Source organism: Oncorhynchus tshawytscha, linkage group LG08 (assembly GCF_018296145.1).
Source record: "Oncorhynchus tshawytscha isolate Ot180627B linkage group LG08, Otsh_v2.0, whole genome shotgun sequence".
NCBI lineage: Eukaryota > Metazoa > Chordata > Actinopteri > Salmoniformes > Salmonidae > Oncorhynchus > Oncorhynchus tshawytscha.
In genome coordinates this window covers 12,745,274-12,762,571 of record NC_056436.1, presented here as the reverse complement: position 1 = coordinate 12,762,571, position 17,298 = coordinate 12,745,274, and the positions used below count along the sequence as shown (strand labels likewise).

General features: G+C 44.2%; 1 protein-coding gene across 3 annotated transcripts in view; it reads left to right on the top strand.

The window, feature by feature from the left end:
* Nucleotides 1-17,298, top strand: part of LOC112256905 (DNA (cytosine-5)-methyltransferase 3A-like) — a 63,922-nt gene that overhangs the window by 33,771 nt on the left and 12,853 nt on the right. For all 3 annotated transcript variants that reach the window (XM_042325244.1, XM_042325243.1, XM_042325242.1), the window contains 7 exons: nucleotides 3,824-4,063; nucleotides 4,460-4,618; nucleotides 4,867-4,974; nucleotides 9,399-9,555; nucleotides 10,270-10,419; nucleotides 10,885-10,929; nucleotides 11,998-12,077. In XM_042325244.1, coding sequence (XP_042181178.1) covers nucleotides 3,824-4,063; nucleotides 4,460-4,618; nucleotides 4,867-4,974; nucleotides 9,399-9,555; nucleotides 10,270-10,419; nucleotides 10,885-10,929; nucleotides 11,998-12,077 — 939 coding nt within the window. The remainder of the gene's footprint in view (nucleotides 1-3,823; nucleotides 4,064-4,459; nucleotides 4,619-4,866; nucleotides 4,975-9,398; nucleotides 9,556-10,269; nucleotides 10,420-10,884; nucleotides 10,930-11,997; nucleotides 12,078-17,298) is intronic.

The window sequence follows — 17,298 nt, the reverse complement described above, 5'->3', positions numbered from 1 at the left end:
ATTCATCGGCCATTCCGATTAATCAGTCGACCTCTACTCCTGATCCTTCTGGTGATTGACCTCTCTGTGTGTAGTCCTGATCCTACTGGTGATTGACCTCTCTGTGTGTAGGCCTGATCCTTCTGGTGATTGACCTCTCTGTGTGTAGTCCTGATCCTACTGGTGATTGGCTTCTCTGTGTGTAGTCCTGATCCTACTGGTGATTGACCTCTCTGTGTGTAGGCCTGATCCTTCTGGTGATTGACCTCTCTGTGTGTAGTCCTGATCCTACTGGTGATTGACTTCTCTGTGTGTAGGCCTGATCCTTCTGGTGATTGACCTCTCTGTGTGTAGTCCTGATCCTACTGGTGATTGACCTCTCTGTGTGTAGTCCTGATCCTACTGGTGATTGACTCTCTGTGTGTAGTCCTGATCCTACTGGTGATTGACCTCTCTGTGTGTAGTCCTGATCCTACTGGTGATTGACTTCTCTGTGTGTAGGCCTGATCCTTCTGGTGATTGACCTCTCTGTGTGTAGTCCTGATCCTACTGGTGATTGACCTCTCTGTGTGTAGTCCTGATCCTACTGGTGATTGACCTCTCTGTGTGTAGGCCTGATCCTACTGGTGATTGACCTCTCTGTGTGTAGTCCTGATCCTACTGGTGATTGACCTCTCTGTGTGTAGGCCTGATCCTACTGGTGATTGACCTCTCTGTGTGTAGGCCTGATCCTTCTGGTGATTGACCTCTCTGTGTGCAGTCTTGAGGGGAGACTTTGCTGTACAGTTCTGAGAATTGAAAACCAGTATTGTAGTGATGTAAATAAGGCGTTTGCTGTAAAGTAGCCTCTGTCGAGTCCCCAACAACTGGGGACGTTCCAGTTTTCAAAAGAGCCTGTGACACAACTTCCTCTTTTGGACGTTAACAAGGAGACACTTCATCTTAACTCCTCCTCCACATTTACTGGATTGGTTGAACAGTACAGAAGAGAACCTCCCCAACATGTTTTCTTCCTGTCAAGACCAGTATGAAGGGGATCAAGTTTCAGGTGTTTCTTTTATGCCTGCTATGTTAGGTTTAGCTACAAAGTGGATGTAAAATACATATAAATATATTTTTAACCTTTATTTAACTAATAAGAACAAATTCTTATTTACAATGACGGCCTACACCGGCTAAACCTGGACAACGCTGGGCCATTTGTGCGCCACCCTATGGGACTCCCAATCACTGACGGTTGTGTCTGTGGTGACACCTCAAGCACTGAGATGCAGTGCCTTAGACCGCTGTGCCACTCGGGAGTCCAAGAATACATGGGTTATTGTCAGATGATTGCTAATGAAATTGCAGAGAGTTTGTCCCATTAACCCAGTGTTTCCCAAACTAGGGGTCGCGGGTCAACTGATTTGAAAATGGGGTCGCAAGAGAAACTGAAAAAAAAGGGAAAAGATTTAGACCAGGCACTAAATCAGGCTGAGGGGGAAAGATTTAGACCAGGCACTAAATCAGGCTGAGGGGGAAAGATTTAGACCAGGCACTAAATCGGACTGAGGGGGAAAGATTTAGACCAGACACTAAATCAGGCTGAGGTGGAAAGATTTAGACCAGGCACTAAATCAGGCTGAGGGGGAAAGATTTAGACCAGGCACTAAATCAGGCTGAGGGGGAAAGATTTAGACCAGGCACTAAATCAGGCTGAGGGGTAAATTTACATCATCAATGATGATTTAATTTTCTACAAAGAAGATTATACCCAATTATTGGCTGATGATCTTCTGAAATTCCCAATACCTTTCTAATGCATTTAATTCACTTCAAACCATACTTCCTTCAGATTGAAATACTGTCAAAAAGTACTGTCACACTGATTTGTAATAAATTGTCATAGCCCCAATTAAAGAAGTAAACATTGGCCTTTGATTACATAACCTTTTTTTTTACATGGTGGGGTCGCAAAAATAAATTGATATCAAAATGGGGTCTTGGACCCAAAAAGGTTTGGAACCACTGAGTTAAACTTTCTGCAGAAAGGTGTTTTGAAATATTCACTTTTAAATGCGCTGAACTCTACATGTAGCTTCCTCTTTATCCCTGTGTGACTTACTTGGTAGAGCATGGCACTTACAATCTCAGAGTTGTGGATTCAATTCCCGCTTGGGCCACCCATGCAAAAATGTGTATATACACACACACACACACACACACATATACAGTGGGGCAAAAAAGTGTTTAGTCAGCCACCAATTGTGCAAGTCCTCCAGCTTAAAAAGATCAGAGAGGCCTGTAATTTTCATCATATGTACACTTCAACTATGACAGACAAAATGAGAAACAAAAATCCAGAAAATCAAATTGTATGATTTTTAATGAATTTATTTGCAAATTATGGTGGAAAATAAGTATTTGGTCACCTACAAACAAGCAAGATTTCTGGCTCTCACAGACCTGTAACTTCTTCTTTAAGAGGCTCCTCTGTCCTCCACTCATTACCTGTATTAATGGCACCTGTTTGAACTTGTTATCAGTATAAAAGACACCTGTCCACAACCTCAAACAGTCACACTCCAAACTCCACTATGGCCAAGACCAAAGAACTGTCAAAGGACACCAGAAACAAAATTGTAGACCTGCACCAGGCTGGGAAGACTGAATCTGCAATAGGTAAGCAGCTTGGTTTGAATAAATCAACTGTGGGAGCAATTATTAGGAAATGGAAGACATACAAGACCACTGATAATCTCCCTCGATCTGGGACTCCACACAATAACTTTTTGGTAAAAACTCAACTCGTCGTGTTTGGAGGACAAATAATGCTGAGTTGCATCCAAAGAACACCATACCTACTGTGAAGCATGGGGGTGGAAATATCATGTTTTGGGGCTGTTTTTCTGCAAAGGGACCAGGACGACTGATCCGTGTAAAGGAAAGAATGAATGGGGCCATGTATCGTGAGATTTTGAGTGAAAACCTCCTTCCATCAGCAAGGGCATTGAAGATGAGACGTGGCTGGGTCTTTCAGCATGACAATGATCCCAAACACACCGCCCGGGCAACGAAGGAGTGGCTTCGTAAGAAGCATTTCAAGGTCCTGGAGTGGCCTAGCCATTCTCCAGATCTCAACCCATTAGAAAATCTTTGGAGAGAGTTAAAAGTCCCTGTTGCCCAGTAACAGCCCCAAAACATCACTGCTCTAGAGGAGATCTGCATCGAAGAATGGGCCAAAATACCAGCATTAGTGTGTGAAATCCTTGTGAAGACTTACAGAAAACGCTTGACCTCTGTCATTGCCAACAAAGAGTATATAACAAAGTATTGAGATAAACTTTTGTTATTGACCAAATACTTATTTTCCACCATAATTTGCAAATAAATTCATTAAAAATCCTACAATGTGATTTTCTGGATTTTTTTTCTCATTTTGTCTGTCATAGTTGAAGTGTACCTATGATGAAAATTACAAGCCTCTCTCATCTTTTTAAGTGGGAGAATTTGCACAATTGGTGGCTGACTAAATACTTTTTTTGCCCCACTGTATATATATGCACTGTGGTGTTTCAGGCAGAGAAAAGTGACCTCTCCCTGTCCCCTGTCTCTTTGGTGTTTCAGGCAGAGAAAAGTGACCTCTCCCTGTCCCCTGTCTCTGTGGTGTTTCAGGCAGAGAAAAGTGACCTCTCCCTGTCCCCTGTCTCTGTGGTGTTTCAGGCAGAGAAAAGTGACCTCTCCCTGTCCCCTGTCTCTTTGGTGTTTCAGGCAGAGAAAAGTGACCTCTCCCTGTCCCGTCTCTGTGGTGTTTCAGGCAGAGAAAAGTGACCTCTCCCTGTCCCCTGTCTCTGTGGTGTTTCAGGCAGAGAAAAAAGCCCAACTGGTGTCAGTGTTGAACTTAATGGAGGACCATGAGGAGATGGAGCCTGAGCCACAACAGAAAGAAGAGGTGTCAGTCATCACACCCCACCAGCAACAACAACAACAACAGCAGCCCACGGACCCAGCGTCCCCGACTGTGGCCACCACACCTGAACCTGTCCCCATGGCAGGAGGGGACAAGACATCCCCCAAGACTGCCGATACTGAGCCGGAGTACGAGGTAAACACACGGTGTAGCAATTACATATAATGTATACCATTTAGCAGACGGTCATCCACCAGACACTGAATGATAGTTCAGTGAGTACATTGTTGTTTGTTAGTATGGGTATGTGATGATCCCTGTAGTACAGGTGTGGTTTTGGCATTGGGGAGCTGGTGTGGGGGAAGCTGAGGGGGTTCTCCTTTTATGTATTTATTTAACCTTTATTTAACTAGGCAAGTCAGTTAAGAACAAATTCTTATTTACAATGTCGACCTACCCCAATCACGGACGGTTGTGATACAGCCTGGAATCGAACCAGGGTCATTGAGATGCAGTGCCTTAGACCGCTGCGCCAGTCTGGAACCCCTGGTGGTGTTATTGTTGTTGACCGTTGTTGTTGTTGTGCTGTAGGACGGGCGGGATTTCGGCATTGGGGAGCTGGTGTGGGGAAAGCTGAGGGGGTTTTCCTGGTGGCCTGGTCGTATTGTCTCCTGGTGGATGACCGGACGCAGCCGAGCTGCCGAGGGGACACGATGGGTCATGTGGTTCGGTGACGGAAAATTCTCAGTGGTGAGTAAAAAACTGTAAAACAGAGAAACAGTGTTGTGTTCGGTAGGCACCAAACAGATGAAAACAGAGTGGAACTGGAAGGAACTACCTGGATTAATTTGCCCAATAAAAAACTGTCATTTTCAGTTTCCATTTGAAACATTTTGCTACAGTATACCCTACTGAACACCACCCGTTATAAACACCATTTCTGTTCCACTAATTAAAAAATAAATTAAAAAGATCAATGACAATGTTGTGTTGTACAGGTGTGTGTAGAGAAACTGTTGCCTTTCAGTTCCTTCTCCAACGCCTTCCATCAGCCCACCTTCATCAAGCAGCCCATGTATAAGAAAGCCATCTACGAGGTGCTACAGGTCAGTACGGGGTTAGCTTTCATTGTTTCATTCACAGTATTCAGTCGTTTCCTATCACAGTCTTCACAGCGGGTTAAAATGTTTGAAATTATTATAACCAGTTCACAACTAGACCAGGATTATAATCTGGTTTTAATGGATTATAATCTGGTTTTAATGGATTATAATCTGGTTTGTAATGGATTATAATCTGGTTTGTAATGGATTATAATCTGGTTGTAATGGATTTTAATATGGTTGTAATGGATTATAATCTGATTGGAATTGATTATAATCTGGTTTTAATGGATTATAATCTGGTTTGTAATGGATTATAATCTGGTTGTAATGGATTTTAATATGGTTGTAATGGATTATAATCTGGTTGGAATTGATTATAATCTGGTTGTAATGGATTATAATTTCATTGTAATGGTTGTAGTTTGATTGTGATAATGTCATGTCTACCAGCTTTGTGCGCTGGGAGGGATAGCTCAAAGATACAGCACATCTCAAAACCATAGACCATAGGTAGGCAAATAGATTCAGCCGCGGGGTCCGATTTTTGTCTGAGAGGAATTTTCGGGGGGCCGGAACATACTTATAATAATTTTGAACACTCCAAATTTACCACATCTAAGGTCAAAAAGAGATGAGTTCTTTAGTCATTTTGGAAGTTTTTCTTGGCAAGCCATTCCCCTGCCATAGACTGTTGAAAGAGCCATCAAACCCGCTAGAATGGTGATGCCGATGTGCCATTGAGCAAGGCCCTAAACTCTAATTGGCTCCAGGTCCGGTGATGATAATTGCTGACCCTGGCCGTGATCCACTCTCCGAGGAGTCGCAGGGGGAGTTGGGATGTGTAAAAAACACATTTCTAATTCACACCTGCGTATAATACTCACTTGTATATGTGTGAAGTAAGACAAATAAGCACTCACCAAATTATTATTATTATTATTATAGAATGGCTCCAAGAAGGTATACTCTGTAGTAATGACAGAGGCTTATAATACTTACTGTAAATCTCTGGATTAGAGCGTCTGCTAAATGACTCATTACTGTAAATCTCTGGATAAGAGCGTCTGCTAAATGACTCATTACTGTAAATCTCTCTGGATAAGAGCGTCTGCTAAATGACTCATTACTGTAAATCTCTCTGGATAAGAGCGTCTGCTAAATGACTCAATACTGTAAATCTCTCTGGATAAGAGTGTCTGCTAAATGACTCATTACTGTAAATCTCTCTGGATAAGAGCGTCTGCTAAATGACTCATTACTGTAAATCTCTCTGGATAAGAGCGTCTGCTAAATGACTAAAATGTTAATGTAAATACCTGCTAGTATACATACATACAGTGTATTGGGAAAGTATTCAGACCCCTTGACTTTTTCTACGTTTTGTTACACTACAGCCTTATTCTAAAATGGATTACATTTTTGTTTTTTTCCTCATCAATCTAAACACAAACCCCATAATGACAAATCAAAAACAGGTTTTAAGAACTTTTTGCAAATTTATTACAAATTAAAAACTGAAATATTTCATTTGCATAAGTATTCAAATCCTTTACTCAGTACTTTGTTGATGCACCTTTGACAACGATTTCAGCCTTGATTCTTATGGGGTACGACGCTACAAGGTTGGCACACCTGTATTTGGGGAGTTTCTCCCATTCTTCTCTGCAGATCCTGTCAAGCTCTGTCAGGTTGCATGGGGAGCATCGCTGCACAGCTATTTTCAGGTCTCTCCAGAGATGTTTGATCAGGTTCAAGTCCGGGCTCTGGCTGGTCCACCCAAGGATATTCAGAGACTTGTCCCAAAGCCACTCCTGCGGTGTCATGACTGTGTGCTCAGGGTTGTTGTCCTGTTGGAAGGTGAACCTTCGTTCCAGTCTGAGGTCCTGAGCGCTCTGGAGCAGGTTTTCATCAAGGATCTCCCTGTACTTTGCTACATCTTTCCGTCAATCCTGATTAGTCTCCCAGTCCTTGCCGCTGAAAAACATCCCCACAGCATGATGCTGCCTCCACCATACTTCATTGTAGGGATGGTGTGAGGTTTCCGCCAGATGTGACTCTTGGCATTCAGGCCAAAGAGTTCAATCTTGGTTTCATCAGACCAGAGAATCTTGTTTCTCATGGTCTGAGAGCCCTTTAGGTGCCTTTTGGAAAACTCCAAGCGGGCTGTCATGTGCCTTTTTCTGAGGAGTGGCTTCCGTCTGGGCAATCTACCATTAAGGCCTAATTGGTGGAGTGCTGCAGAGATGGTTGTCCTTCTGGAAGGTTCTCCCATCTTTAAAGAGGAGCTCTGTCAGAGTGACCATCGGGTTCTTGGTCACCTCCCTGACCAAGACACTTCTCCCCCGATTGCTCAGTTTTGCTGGGCGGCCAGCTCTAGAAAGAGTCTTGGTGGTTCAAAACTTCTTCTTTTTAAGAATGATAGAGGCCACAGTGTTCTTGGGGACCTTCAATGCTGCAGACATGTTTTGGTACTCTTCCCCAGGTCTGTGCCTCGACACAATCCTGTCTCGGAGCTCCACGGACAATTACCTCAACCTCATGGCTTGGTTTTTGCTTTTGCGGACATGCACTGTCAACTGTGGGACCTTGTATAGACAAGTGTGTGCCTTTCCAAATCATGTCCAATCAATTGGATTTACCACAGTGGACTCCAATCAAGTTGTAGAAACATCTCAAGGATGACCAATGGAAACAGGATGCACCTGAGCTCAATTTCGAGTGTCAAAGCAAAGGCATTTCTGTTTTTTATATTTAATACATGTGTATAAACTTTGAAAAACCTGTTTTCACTTTGTCATTATGGGGTTTTGTGTGTAGATTGAGGGAAATGTTTTATTTAATCCATTTTAGAATAAGGCTGTAACGTAACAAAATGTGGGAAAAGGGAAGGGGTCTGAATACTTTGCAAATGCACTGTACACACAGTGGGCTATGAAATTATTGACACCCTTGATAAAGACGAGCATAAATGACTGTATAAAATAAACAATTTAGATACTGAGCTATATTGTATGCTATCCAAAAATTGGGGAATTATAGTATTCTATACTAAAACAATTGCTCAGAGAAAGCGATTTTGTTTAACAAGTAATCATTTTTTCTCAAAAAGATGGGAGTAAAATGTATTGACACCCCGTTTTCAATCTCTTTCAATACCTCACCTTGTGAGGATAACGGCACTGAGCTTTTTCTAAAATGCTTTATTAGTTGGAGAACACATTGGGAGGGATCTTAGACCCTTCCTCCATACAGAAACTTTACAGACGCTTGATATCAAATCAAATGTATTTATAAAGCCCTTCGTACATCAGCTGATATCTCAAAGTGCTGTACAGAAACCCAGCCTAAAACCCCAAACAGCAAGCAATGCAGGTGTAGAAGCACGGTGGCTAGGAAAAACTCCCTAGAAAGGCCAAAACCTAGGAAGAAACCTAGAGAGGAACCAGGCTATGTGGGGTGGCCAGTCCTCTTCTGGCTGTGCCGGGTGGAGATTATAACAGAACATGGCCAAGATGTTCAAATGTTCATAAATGACCAGCATGGTCGTATAATAATAAGGCAGAACAGTTGAAACTGGAGCAGCAGCACGGTCAGATGGACTGGGGACAGCAAGGAGTCATCATGTCAGGTAGTCCTGGGGCATGGTCCTAGGGCTCAGGTCCTCCGAGAGAGAGAAAGAAAGAGAGAATTAGAGAGAGCATATGTGGGGTGGCCAGTCCTCTTCTGGCTGTGCCGGGTGGAGATTTTAACAGAACATGGCCAAGATGTTCAAATGTTCCTTTGTCTGCCCTTATGGACTGCCCTCTTCCATTCAAACCACATGTTTTCAACGTTTCAAATGTCCTGGTACTGAGTAAAGTTCATGATGCCGTTGACCTTAACAAGGATCGGTGTAAACAAAAAAGGAAACAAAAAATCAAAGATCCACCACCATATTTTAAAGTAGGTATTGGGTTATTTTCTACGGATCCGTTCTCATTTAGACACCAAACCCACCACTGGTTTAAAGTAGGTATTGGGTTATTTTCTATGGATCCGTTGTCATTTAGACACCAAACCCACCACTGGTGTGCGTGGCCAAAGAGCTCTATTTTCATATTATCTGACCAAAGCACCAGTTCCAATACAAGTGCCAATAACTTTTAGCAAACTCCAGGCATTTACATTTGTTGAATGACACGAAAATAGAGCAGTTTTACTTCTTAAGCAACACAAAGCAATTGTATTAGTATAACATTTGTATAAAATAATATAATTTGCATACAATATAGCTCAGTATTTTAATTATTTATTTTACACAGTCATTTTTGCTCATCTTTATCAAGGGTGTCAATCATTTCGGACCCCACTGTACGTACACACACACACACACACACACACGTGATGAAATGATGATAACACTGACAGGTCATGTCTCTTTGCAGGTGGCTAGCACCCGTGCAGGCAAAGCCTTCCTTGCCTGTCCAGAGAGCGATGAGACAGACACCTCCAAGTCAGTGGATCTACACAACAACCAGATGATAGATTGGGCTATGACAGGCTTCCAACCCACCGGGCCCAAGGGCCTAGAGCCACCAGAAGGTAAGTTAGAGTTTCATGTTTATTTTACAATGATTTGTAGTGAATATATTGGAAATCACCTGAGCTTAGAGCCACCTGAAGGCAAGAGGAGCTCATATCATGTTACAACCCTTCTAATAAGACGTGAAGGCTCATACCTACAATACCATTGAAGTGTCCACATTACAGTGGCCAAGTGAAATGTGTCCTCTGCTCCCTTCTCAACTCCCACCGAGACAGCACACATCACACACAGTTGAGAGAAGTACAGGGCCAGACTGCAGCTGGAGAGCATGTTGTGGGGATAAGGGCCTTGCTCAAGGGCCCAACGGTAGGGGAATGTCTTTAGGATGTGATCCCAGCAGCCCTCCAGTTGCCAGATCAATTCCCCCCTTTTTTCCAGCGCCTGGCCCGGGATTCAGACTGGCCACCTTGCGGCTACAGGTCCAACTCCTTAGCCGCTGGGCTACCTACCGCCCCTACCTACCTACACGCTTATAAACAAGTAATAATCCAATATACCGGCAGGCTTTAAGTAAAGTGTTACCGAAATGAGCGCCACAAAGAAAGCGGAAGCTCAATTTCTACACCATATGCTAGATGTATTACACAACAGCTAACATGGCACATAATGGGGAAATAAAGAATCTGACTTGGGTTGTCCTTTGGAAGTACTCTGTTTTCCTCTGCTTATCAGAGGTGTTTATTGTCTTACTCATATGCCCCGCCCACCAGAGGAGCGTAACCCATATAAGGAGGTGTACCCTGACGTCTGGGTGGAGCCAGAGGCGGCAGCCTACACGCCCCCTCCAGCCAAAAAGCCTCGCAAAAGCACAGCAGTCGAGAAACCCAAGGTCAAGGAGATGATTGATGAGGGGACGAGAGGTAAGGCAGCTCCTTTAAGTGGCTTAAATAGGGGTTGTAACCCCTATATACTTCCTACTCGGGGAGGATCTCAGGGCTGTGTGTGTGTGTGGGGTGACAGGTTAGCAGGTGCTTGTACTAGAAGTCAAAGGGTTAACACATCAAATCTGTTAATGAGTGTAGGTGTTGTATGTTATGTAGCTCTTATCTAGCTTTTAGGTAGTTGTTATAAATGTAGTCAGCCTAACTCTCCTTATAATACACTTTATATTGTAGATAGATCTATTTAATATATGTGAAGCAAATGGAGGGGTAGGAGGAAGTATGTCTGCAGATTTATTTTGATTTTTTACATATCTTGAAGATGTCGTCTGTGAAGATGTATCTGTCTGCAGATGGAAACAACAGTAAACATGTCGTCCCCCACGAATGATACAACAAACATGCATATTATATTCTGATCTGAAACTGTCTGTCTGTTTCCAGAGAGACTCGTGTATGAAGTGAGACAGAAGTGCAGAAGCATAGAGGGTAAGTGTTCTGTCTATGTGTTCAGACAGCCAGGGTCGTGTTCAGGCAGCCAGGGTCGTGTTCAGACAGCCAGGGTCGTGTACAGACAGCCAGGGTCGTGTACAGACAGCCAGGGTTGTGTACAGACAGCCAGGGTCATGTACAGACAGCCAGGGTCGTGTTCAGACAGCCAGGGTCGTGTTCAGACAGCCAGGGTCGTGTTCAGACAGCTAGGGTCATGTTCAGACAGCCAGGGTCGTATTCAAACAGCCAGGGTTGTGTACAGACAGCCAGGGTCGTGTTCAGACAGCCAGGGTCGTGTACAGACAGCCAGGGTCGTGTTCAGACAGCCAGGGTCGTGTACAGACAGCCAGGGTCATGTTCAGACAGCCAGGGTCGTGTTCAGACAGCCAGGGTCATGTTCAGACAGTCAGGGTCGTGTTCAGACAGCCAGGGTCGTATTCAAACAGCCAGGGTCGTGTTCAGACAGCCAGGGTCGTGTTCAGACAGTCAGGGTCGTGTACAGGCAGCCAGGGTCGTGTACAGACAGCCAGGCTCGTGTTCAGTGGGCATCAAACGGAACGAAGTGACTATTTTATATCCTCAAAGCATATTGGCTTTCCTTATGAAATTTACATTCTTCTCACATCTGTTCAATTATTCCTTTTGGATCCAAGGCTGGGTGCATGGCAGTGGGATTTTCAGACCTCCAGTTGGTCTTGTGGGCATTGAACTTTCTTGACATTGAATTGTGCAGTCAGGTGGAACAGAGTAAATAGGCATTTTAACATCATAGATTTAGCTGGTGGTAACTTGTGGAATAGACACTGGCTGGAATGCGGTTTTAACCAATCAGCATTCAGGATTAGACCCACCCGTTGTATAAATGTTCATAAAGGACTCTGTTTACGCACCTTTTTCTTTTGTAAGTAGTTGCTAGGCGCCTATTATGTTAAAGCACCGTCTCTCCATCAGAGATTAGTTACCCACTTATTGATTTACATCTCTGAGCGATCAGGGTATACCCACTTGTTGGTTTTACCACTACGTCTCTGGCTTGCACCAATTACATTCTGTCTTTCTCCACAGACATCTGCATCTCCTGTGGAAGTTTGAATGTTTCCCGTGAACACCCTCTGTTTGCTGGAGGAATGTGCCAGAGCTGTAAGGTAAGGAGGGAAGAAGAGGCCATCGAGGACATGAAGTCAGGACTAGCTGTAGGAGTCAGAACTAGTTGTAGGAGTCAGGACCAGCTGTAGGAGTCAGGACTAACTGTAGGGGTCAGGACTAACTGTAGGAGTCATGACTAACTGTAGGAGTCAGGACTAGCTGTAGGAGTCAGGACCAGTTATAGAACTCAGGACTAGCTGGTGGAGTCAGGATTACCTGTAGGAGTCAGGACTAACTGTAGGAGTCATGACTAACTGTAGGAGTCAGGACTAGCTGTAGGAGTCAGGACCAGTTGTAGGAGTCAGGATTAGCTGTAGGAGTCAGGACCAGTTGTAGGAGTCAGGATTAGCTGTAGGAGTCAGGTCCAGTTGTAGGAGTCAATGCTAGCTGTCGGAGTCAGTGCTACCTTTAGGGGTCAGGACTAGCTGTAGGGGTCAGTGCTACCTTTAGGGGTCAGGACTAGCTGTAGGGGTCAGTGCTACCTTTAGGGGTCAGGACTAGCTGTAGGGGTCAGTGCTACTTTTAGGGGTTAGGACTAGCTGTAGAGGTCAGTGCTACCTTTAGGGGTCAGGACTAGCTGTAGGGGTCAGTGCTACCTTTAGGGGTCAGGACTAGCTGTAGGGGTCAGTGCTACCTTTAGGGTTCGGGACTAGCTGTAGGGGTCAGTGCTACCTTTAGGGGTCAGGACTAGCTGTAGGAGGGCTCTATGTATCAAGTGTCTGCAGCAGGAGTGCTGACTTCAATAAATCAATCACATTTATTTATAAAGCCTTTTTTTTTTACATCAGCCGATGTCACAAAGTTTCCCTACAGAAACCCAGCGAAAAAACCCAAACAGCAAACAATACAGATGTAGAAGCACGGTGGCTAGTAAAAACTCCCTAGTAAGGCCAGAACCTAGGAAGAAACCTAGAGAGGAACCAGGCTCTGAGGGGTCCCCTTCTGGCTGTGCCCGGGTGGAGATTGTAACAGAACATGGCCAAGATGTTCAAACATTCATAGATGACCAGCAGGGTCAAATAATAATAATCACAGTGGTTGTAGTGGGTGCAACAGAGGGTGCAACAGGTCAGCATCTCAGGAATAAATGTCAGTTGGCATTTCATAGCTGAGCATTCAGAGTTCGAGACAGCAGGTGAGGTAGAAAAGAGAGAGTCGAAAACAGCAGGTCCGGGACAAGGTAGCACGTCCGGTGAACAGATCAGCGTTCCATAGCCACAGGCAGAACAGTTGAAACGGTAGCAGCAGCAGCACGACCAGGTGAACCCGAGGCATGGTCCCAGGGCTCAGGTCCTGACACCGGATAAGACAGGAGAATTACACCAGATATAACAGACGGACCCTAGCCCCCCAACACATAAACTATTGCAGCATAGATACTGGAGACAGAGACAGGAGGGGTCGGGAGACACTGGTGCCCCGCCCGACAATACCCCCGAACAGGGCCAACCAGGCAGGATATGACTCCACCCACTTTGCCAAAGCACAGCCCCAACAACACTAAAGGGATATCCACAAACCACCAATTTACTACTCTGAGACAAGGCTGAGTATAGGCCATGAAGATCTCCCCCAAGGCACAAACTAAGGGGGCGCCAACACGGACAGGGAGATTAGGTCAGTGACTCAACCCACTCAAATGACACACACCTCCTAGGGACGGCATGGAAGAGCACTAGTAAGCCAGTGACTTAGAAGGGTCAGAGGCAGATAATCTCAGTGGAGAGAGGGGAACTGCTCCAGTGCCTTTCCGTTCACCTTCACACCCCTGGGCCAGAATACACTCAATCATAGGACCTACTGAAGAGATTAATCTTCAATAAAGACTTAAAAGTCGAAACCGAGTCTGCGTCTCTCTCATTGATAGGCAGACCATTTTATAAAAATGGAGCTCTATAGCAGAAAGCCCTGCCTCCAGCTGTTTGCGTAAAAATTCTAAGGACAATAAGGAGGCCTGCGTCTTGTGGTCGTAGTAATGTACAGCAGGACCAAATCGGAGAGGTAGGTGGTAGCATGCTCATGTAATGCTTTGTAAGTTAGCAATAAAACCTTGAAATCAGCCCTAGCCTTAACAGGAAGCCAGTGTAGAGAGGCTAGCACTGGAGTAATATGATCAAATTTTTTGGTTCTAGTCAAGATCCTAGCACTAACTGAAATGTATTCAGTGCATTATCCGGGTAGCCGGAAAGTAGAGCATTGCAGTAGTCTAATCTAGAAGTGACAAAAGCATGGATTAGCTTTTCTGCATCATTTTTGGACAAAACATTTCAGATTTTTGCAATGTTACGAAGATGGAAAAAGCTGTCCTTGAAATATTCTTGAAATGGTCGTCAAAAGAGAGATCAGGGTCCAGAGTAACCCCGAGGCCCTTCAGTTTTATTTGAGACGACTGTACAACCATCAACATTAATTGGTCTAAGGCACTGCATCGTAGTGCTAGCTGTGCCACCAGAGATCCTGGTTCATGTCCAGGCTCTGTCGCAGCCGGCCACAACCAGGAGACCCATGGGGCAGTGCACAATTGGCCCAGCGTTGTTTGGTTTAGGGGAGGGTTTGGCAACAATATTCTTGTCCCATCGCGCACTAGCGACTCCAGTGGCGGGCCGGGCACAATGCACGCTGATACGGTTGCCAGGTATACGGTGTTTCCTCCTACACGTTGGTGCGGCTGACTTTGTGGTTAAGCGGGTGTTGTGTCAAGAAGCAGTGCGGCATGGTTGGGTTGTGTTTCGGGGGACGCATAGCTCTCAACTGTCGCTTCTCCCGAGTCCATACGGGAGTTGCAGCAATGGGACAAGACTAACTACCAATTGGCTACCACTAAATTGGGGAGAAAAAGGGGTAAAAAAAAAGAATAAAATATACAAAAAATAAAAATATTGTTTATGAATGACATCACGAAGAGGTGTATAGCAAAAACAATAGTGGTCCTAAAACAGAACCTTGAGGAACACCAAAACTTACAATTGATTTGTCAGAGGACAAACCATCCACAGAGACAAACTGATATCTTTCCGACAGATAAGATCTAAACCAGGCCAGAACTTGTCCGTGTAGACCAATTACGGTTTACAATCTCTCCAAAAGAATGTGGTGATCGATGGTATCAAAAGCAGCACTAAGGTTTCGGAGCACGAGGACAGATGCAGAGCCTTGGTCTGATGCCATCAAAAGGTAATTTACCACCTTCACGAGTGCAGTCACAGTGTTATGATGGGGCCTAAAACCAGACTGAAGCATTTCGTATACATTGTTCGTCTTTTGAGAGGAGTTGGAGATTCGATATAGGCTGATAGTTTTTTAAAAATGTTCTGGGTCAAGTTTGCATTTTTCAAGAGAAGCTTTATTACTGCCACTTTTAATGAGTTTTGTACACATCCGGTGGATAGGGAGCCATTTATTATGTTCAACATAGGAGGGCCAAGCACAGGAAGTAGCTCTTTCAATAGTTTAGTTGGAATAGGGTCCAGTATGCAGCTTGAAGGTTTAGAGGCCACTACTATTTTCATGAATATGTCAAGATGTCACGCCCTGACCGTTGAGATCTTTTTATTCTCTATGTTTGGTTGGTCAGGGTGTGACTCGGGTGGGAAACTCTATGTTCTGTGTTTCTATGTTTTGTCCGGGTATGGTTCTCAATCAGGGACAGCTGTCTATCGTTGTCTCTGATTCAAATCAAATCAAATCAAATTTTATTTGTCACATACACATGGTTAGCAGATGTTAATGCGAGTGTAGCGAAATGCTTGTGCTTCTAGTTCCGACAATGCAGTAATAGCGAGCAAGTAATCTAACTAACAATTCCAAAAAAAACTACTGTCATACACAGTGTAAGGGGATAAAGAATATGTACATAAGGATATATGAATGAGTGATGGTACAGAGCAGCATAGGCAAGATACAGTAGATGATATCGAGTACAGTATATACATATGAGATAAGTATGTAAACCAAGTGGCATAGTTAAAGTGGCTAGTGATACATGTATTACATAAGGATGCAGTCGATGATATAGAGTACAGTATCAACGTATGCATATGAGATGAACAATGTAGGGTAAGTAACATTATATAAGGTAGCATTGTTTAAAGTGGCTAGCGTTTAAAGTGTTTTTTGGAAATCATACTTAGGCAGCCTTTTTTCCTTTTGTATTTTGTGGGTAGTTGTCTTTGTTAGTGGCCTGTATAGCCCTAGTAAGCTTCATGTTCGTTTTTGTTGTTTCTTGTTCTGTTGGCGACATTTAAAAAAAAAAAAAAAAAAAAAAAAAAGTAAAATGTACGCTCACCACGCTGCACCTTGGTCCGGTCATTTCCACGATTTCGATTTTTTGACACAAGAGATATAGGATAAAAAAAACTTGAGCGTGTCCATTGACCCTAGATCCTGGCAGTATTGTGCAGACTCAGGACAACTGAGCTTTGGAGAAATATGCAGATTCCGAGAGGAGTCCATAATTTGCATGATCTTTTCATCAAAGAAGTTTATCAATTCATCACTGCTGAAGTGAAAGCCATCCTTTCTTGGGGAATGCTGCTTTTTAGTTAGCTTTGCGACAGTACCACATTTTTGGTGGGGATTGTTCTTATTCTCCTCAATTAAGTTGGAAAAATAGAATGATTGAGCAGCAGTGAGGGCTCTTCGATATTGCACGGTACTGCCTTTCCAAGTTGGTTGGAAGTCTTCCAGTTTGGTGGAGCGCCATTTCCATTCCAATTTTCTGGAAGCTTGCTTCCCCTTCAGGGCTCAGGTATTTTCTGGAAGCTTGCTTCCCCTTCAGGGCTAAGGTATTTTCTGGAAGCTTGCTTCCCCTTCAGGGCTCAGGTATTTTCTGGAAGCTTGCTTCCCCTTCAGGGCTCAGGTATTTTCTGGAAGCTTGCTTCCCCTTCAGGGCTCAGGTATTTTCTGGAAGCTTGCTTCCCCTTCAGGGCTCAGGTATTTTCTGGAAGCTTGCTTCCCCTTCAGGGCTCAGGTATTTTCTGGAAGCTTGCTTCCCCTTCAGGGCTCAGGTATTTTCTGGAAGCTTGCTTCCCCTTCAGGGCTCAGGTATTTTCTGGAAGCTTGCTTCCCCTTCAGGGCTCAGGTATTTTCTGGAAGCTTGCTTCCCCTTCAGGGCTCAGGTATTTTCTGGAAGCATGCTTCCCCTTCAGGGCTCAGGTATTTTCTGTATACCAGGGAGCTAGTTTCTTGTGACAAATGTTTTTTGTTTTTCGGGGTGCGACT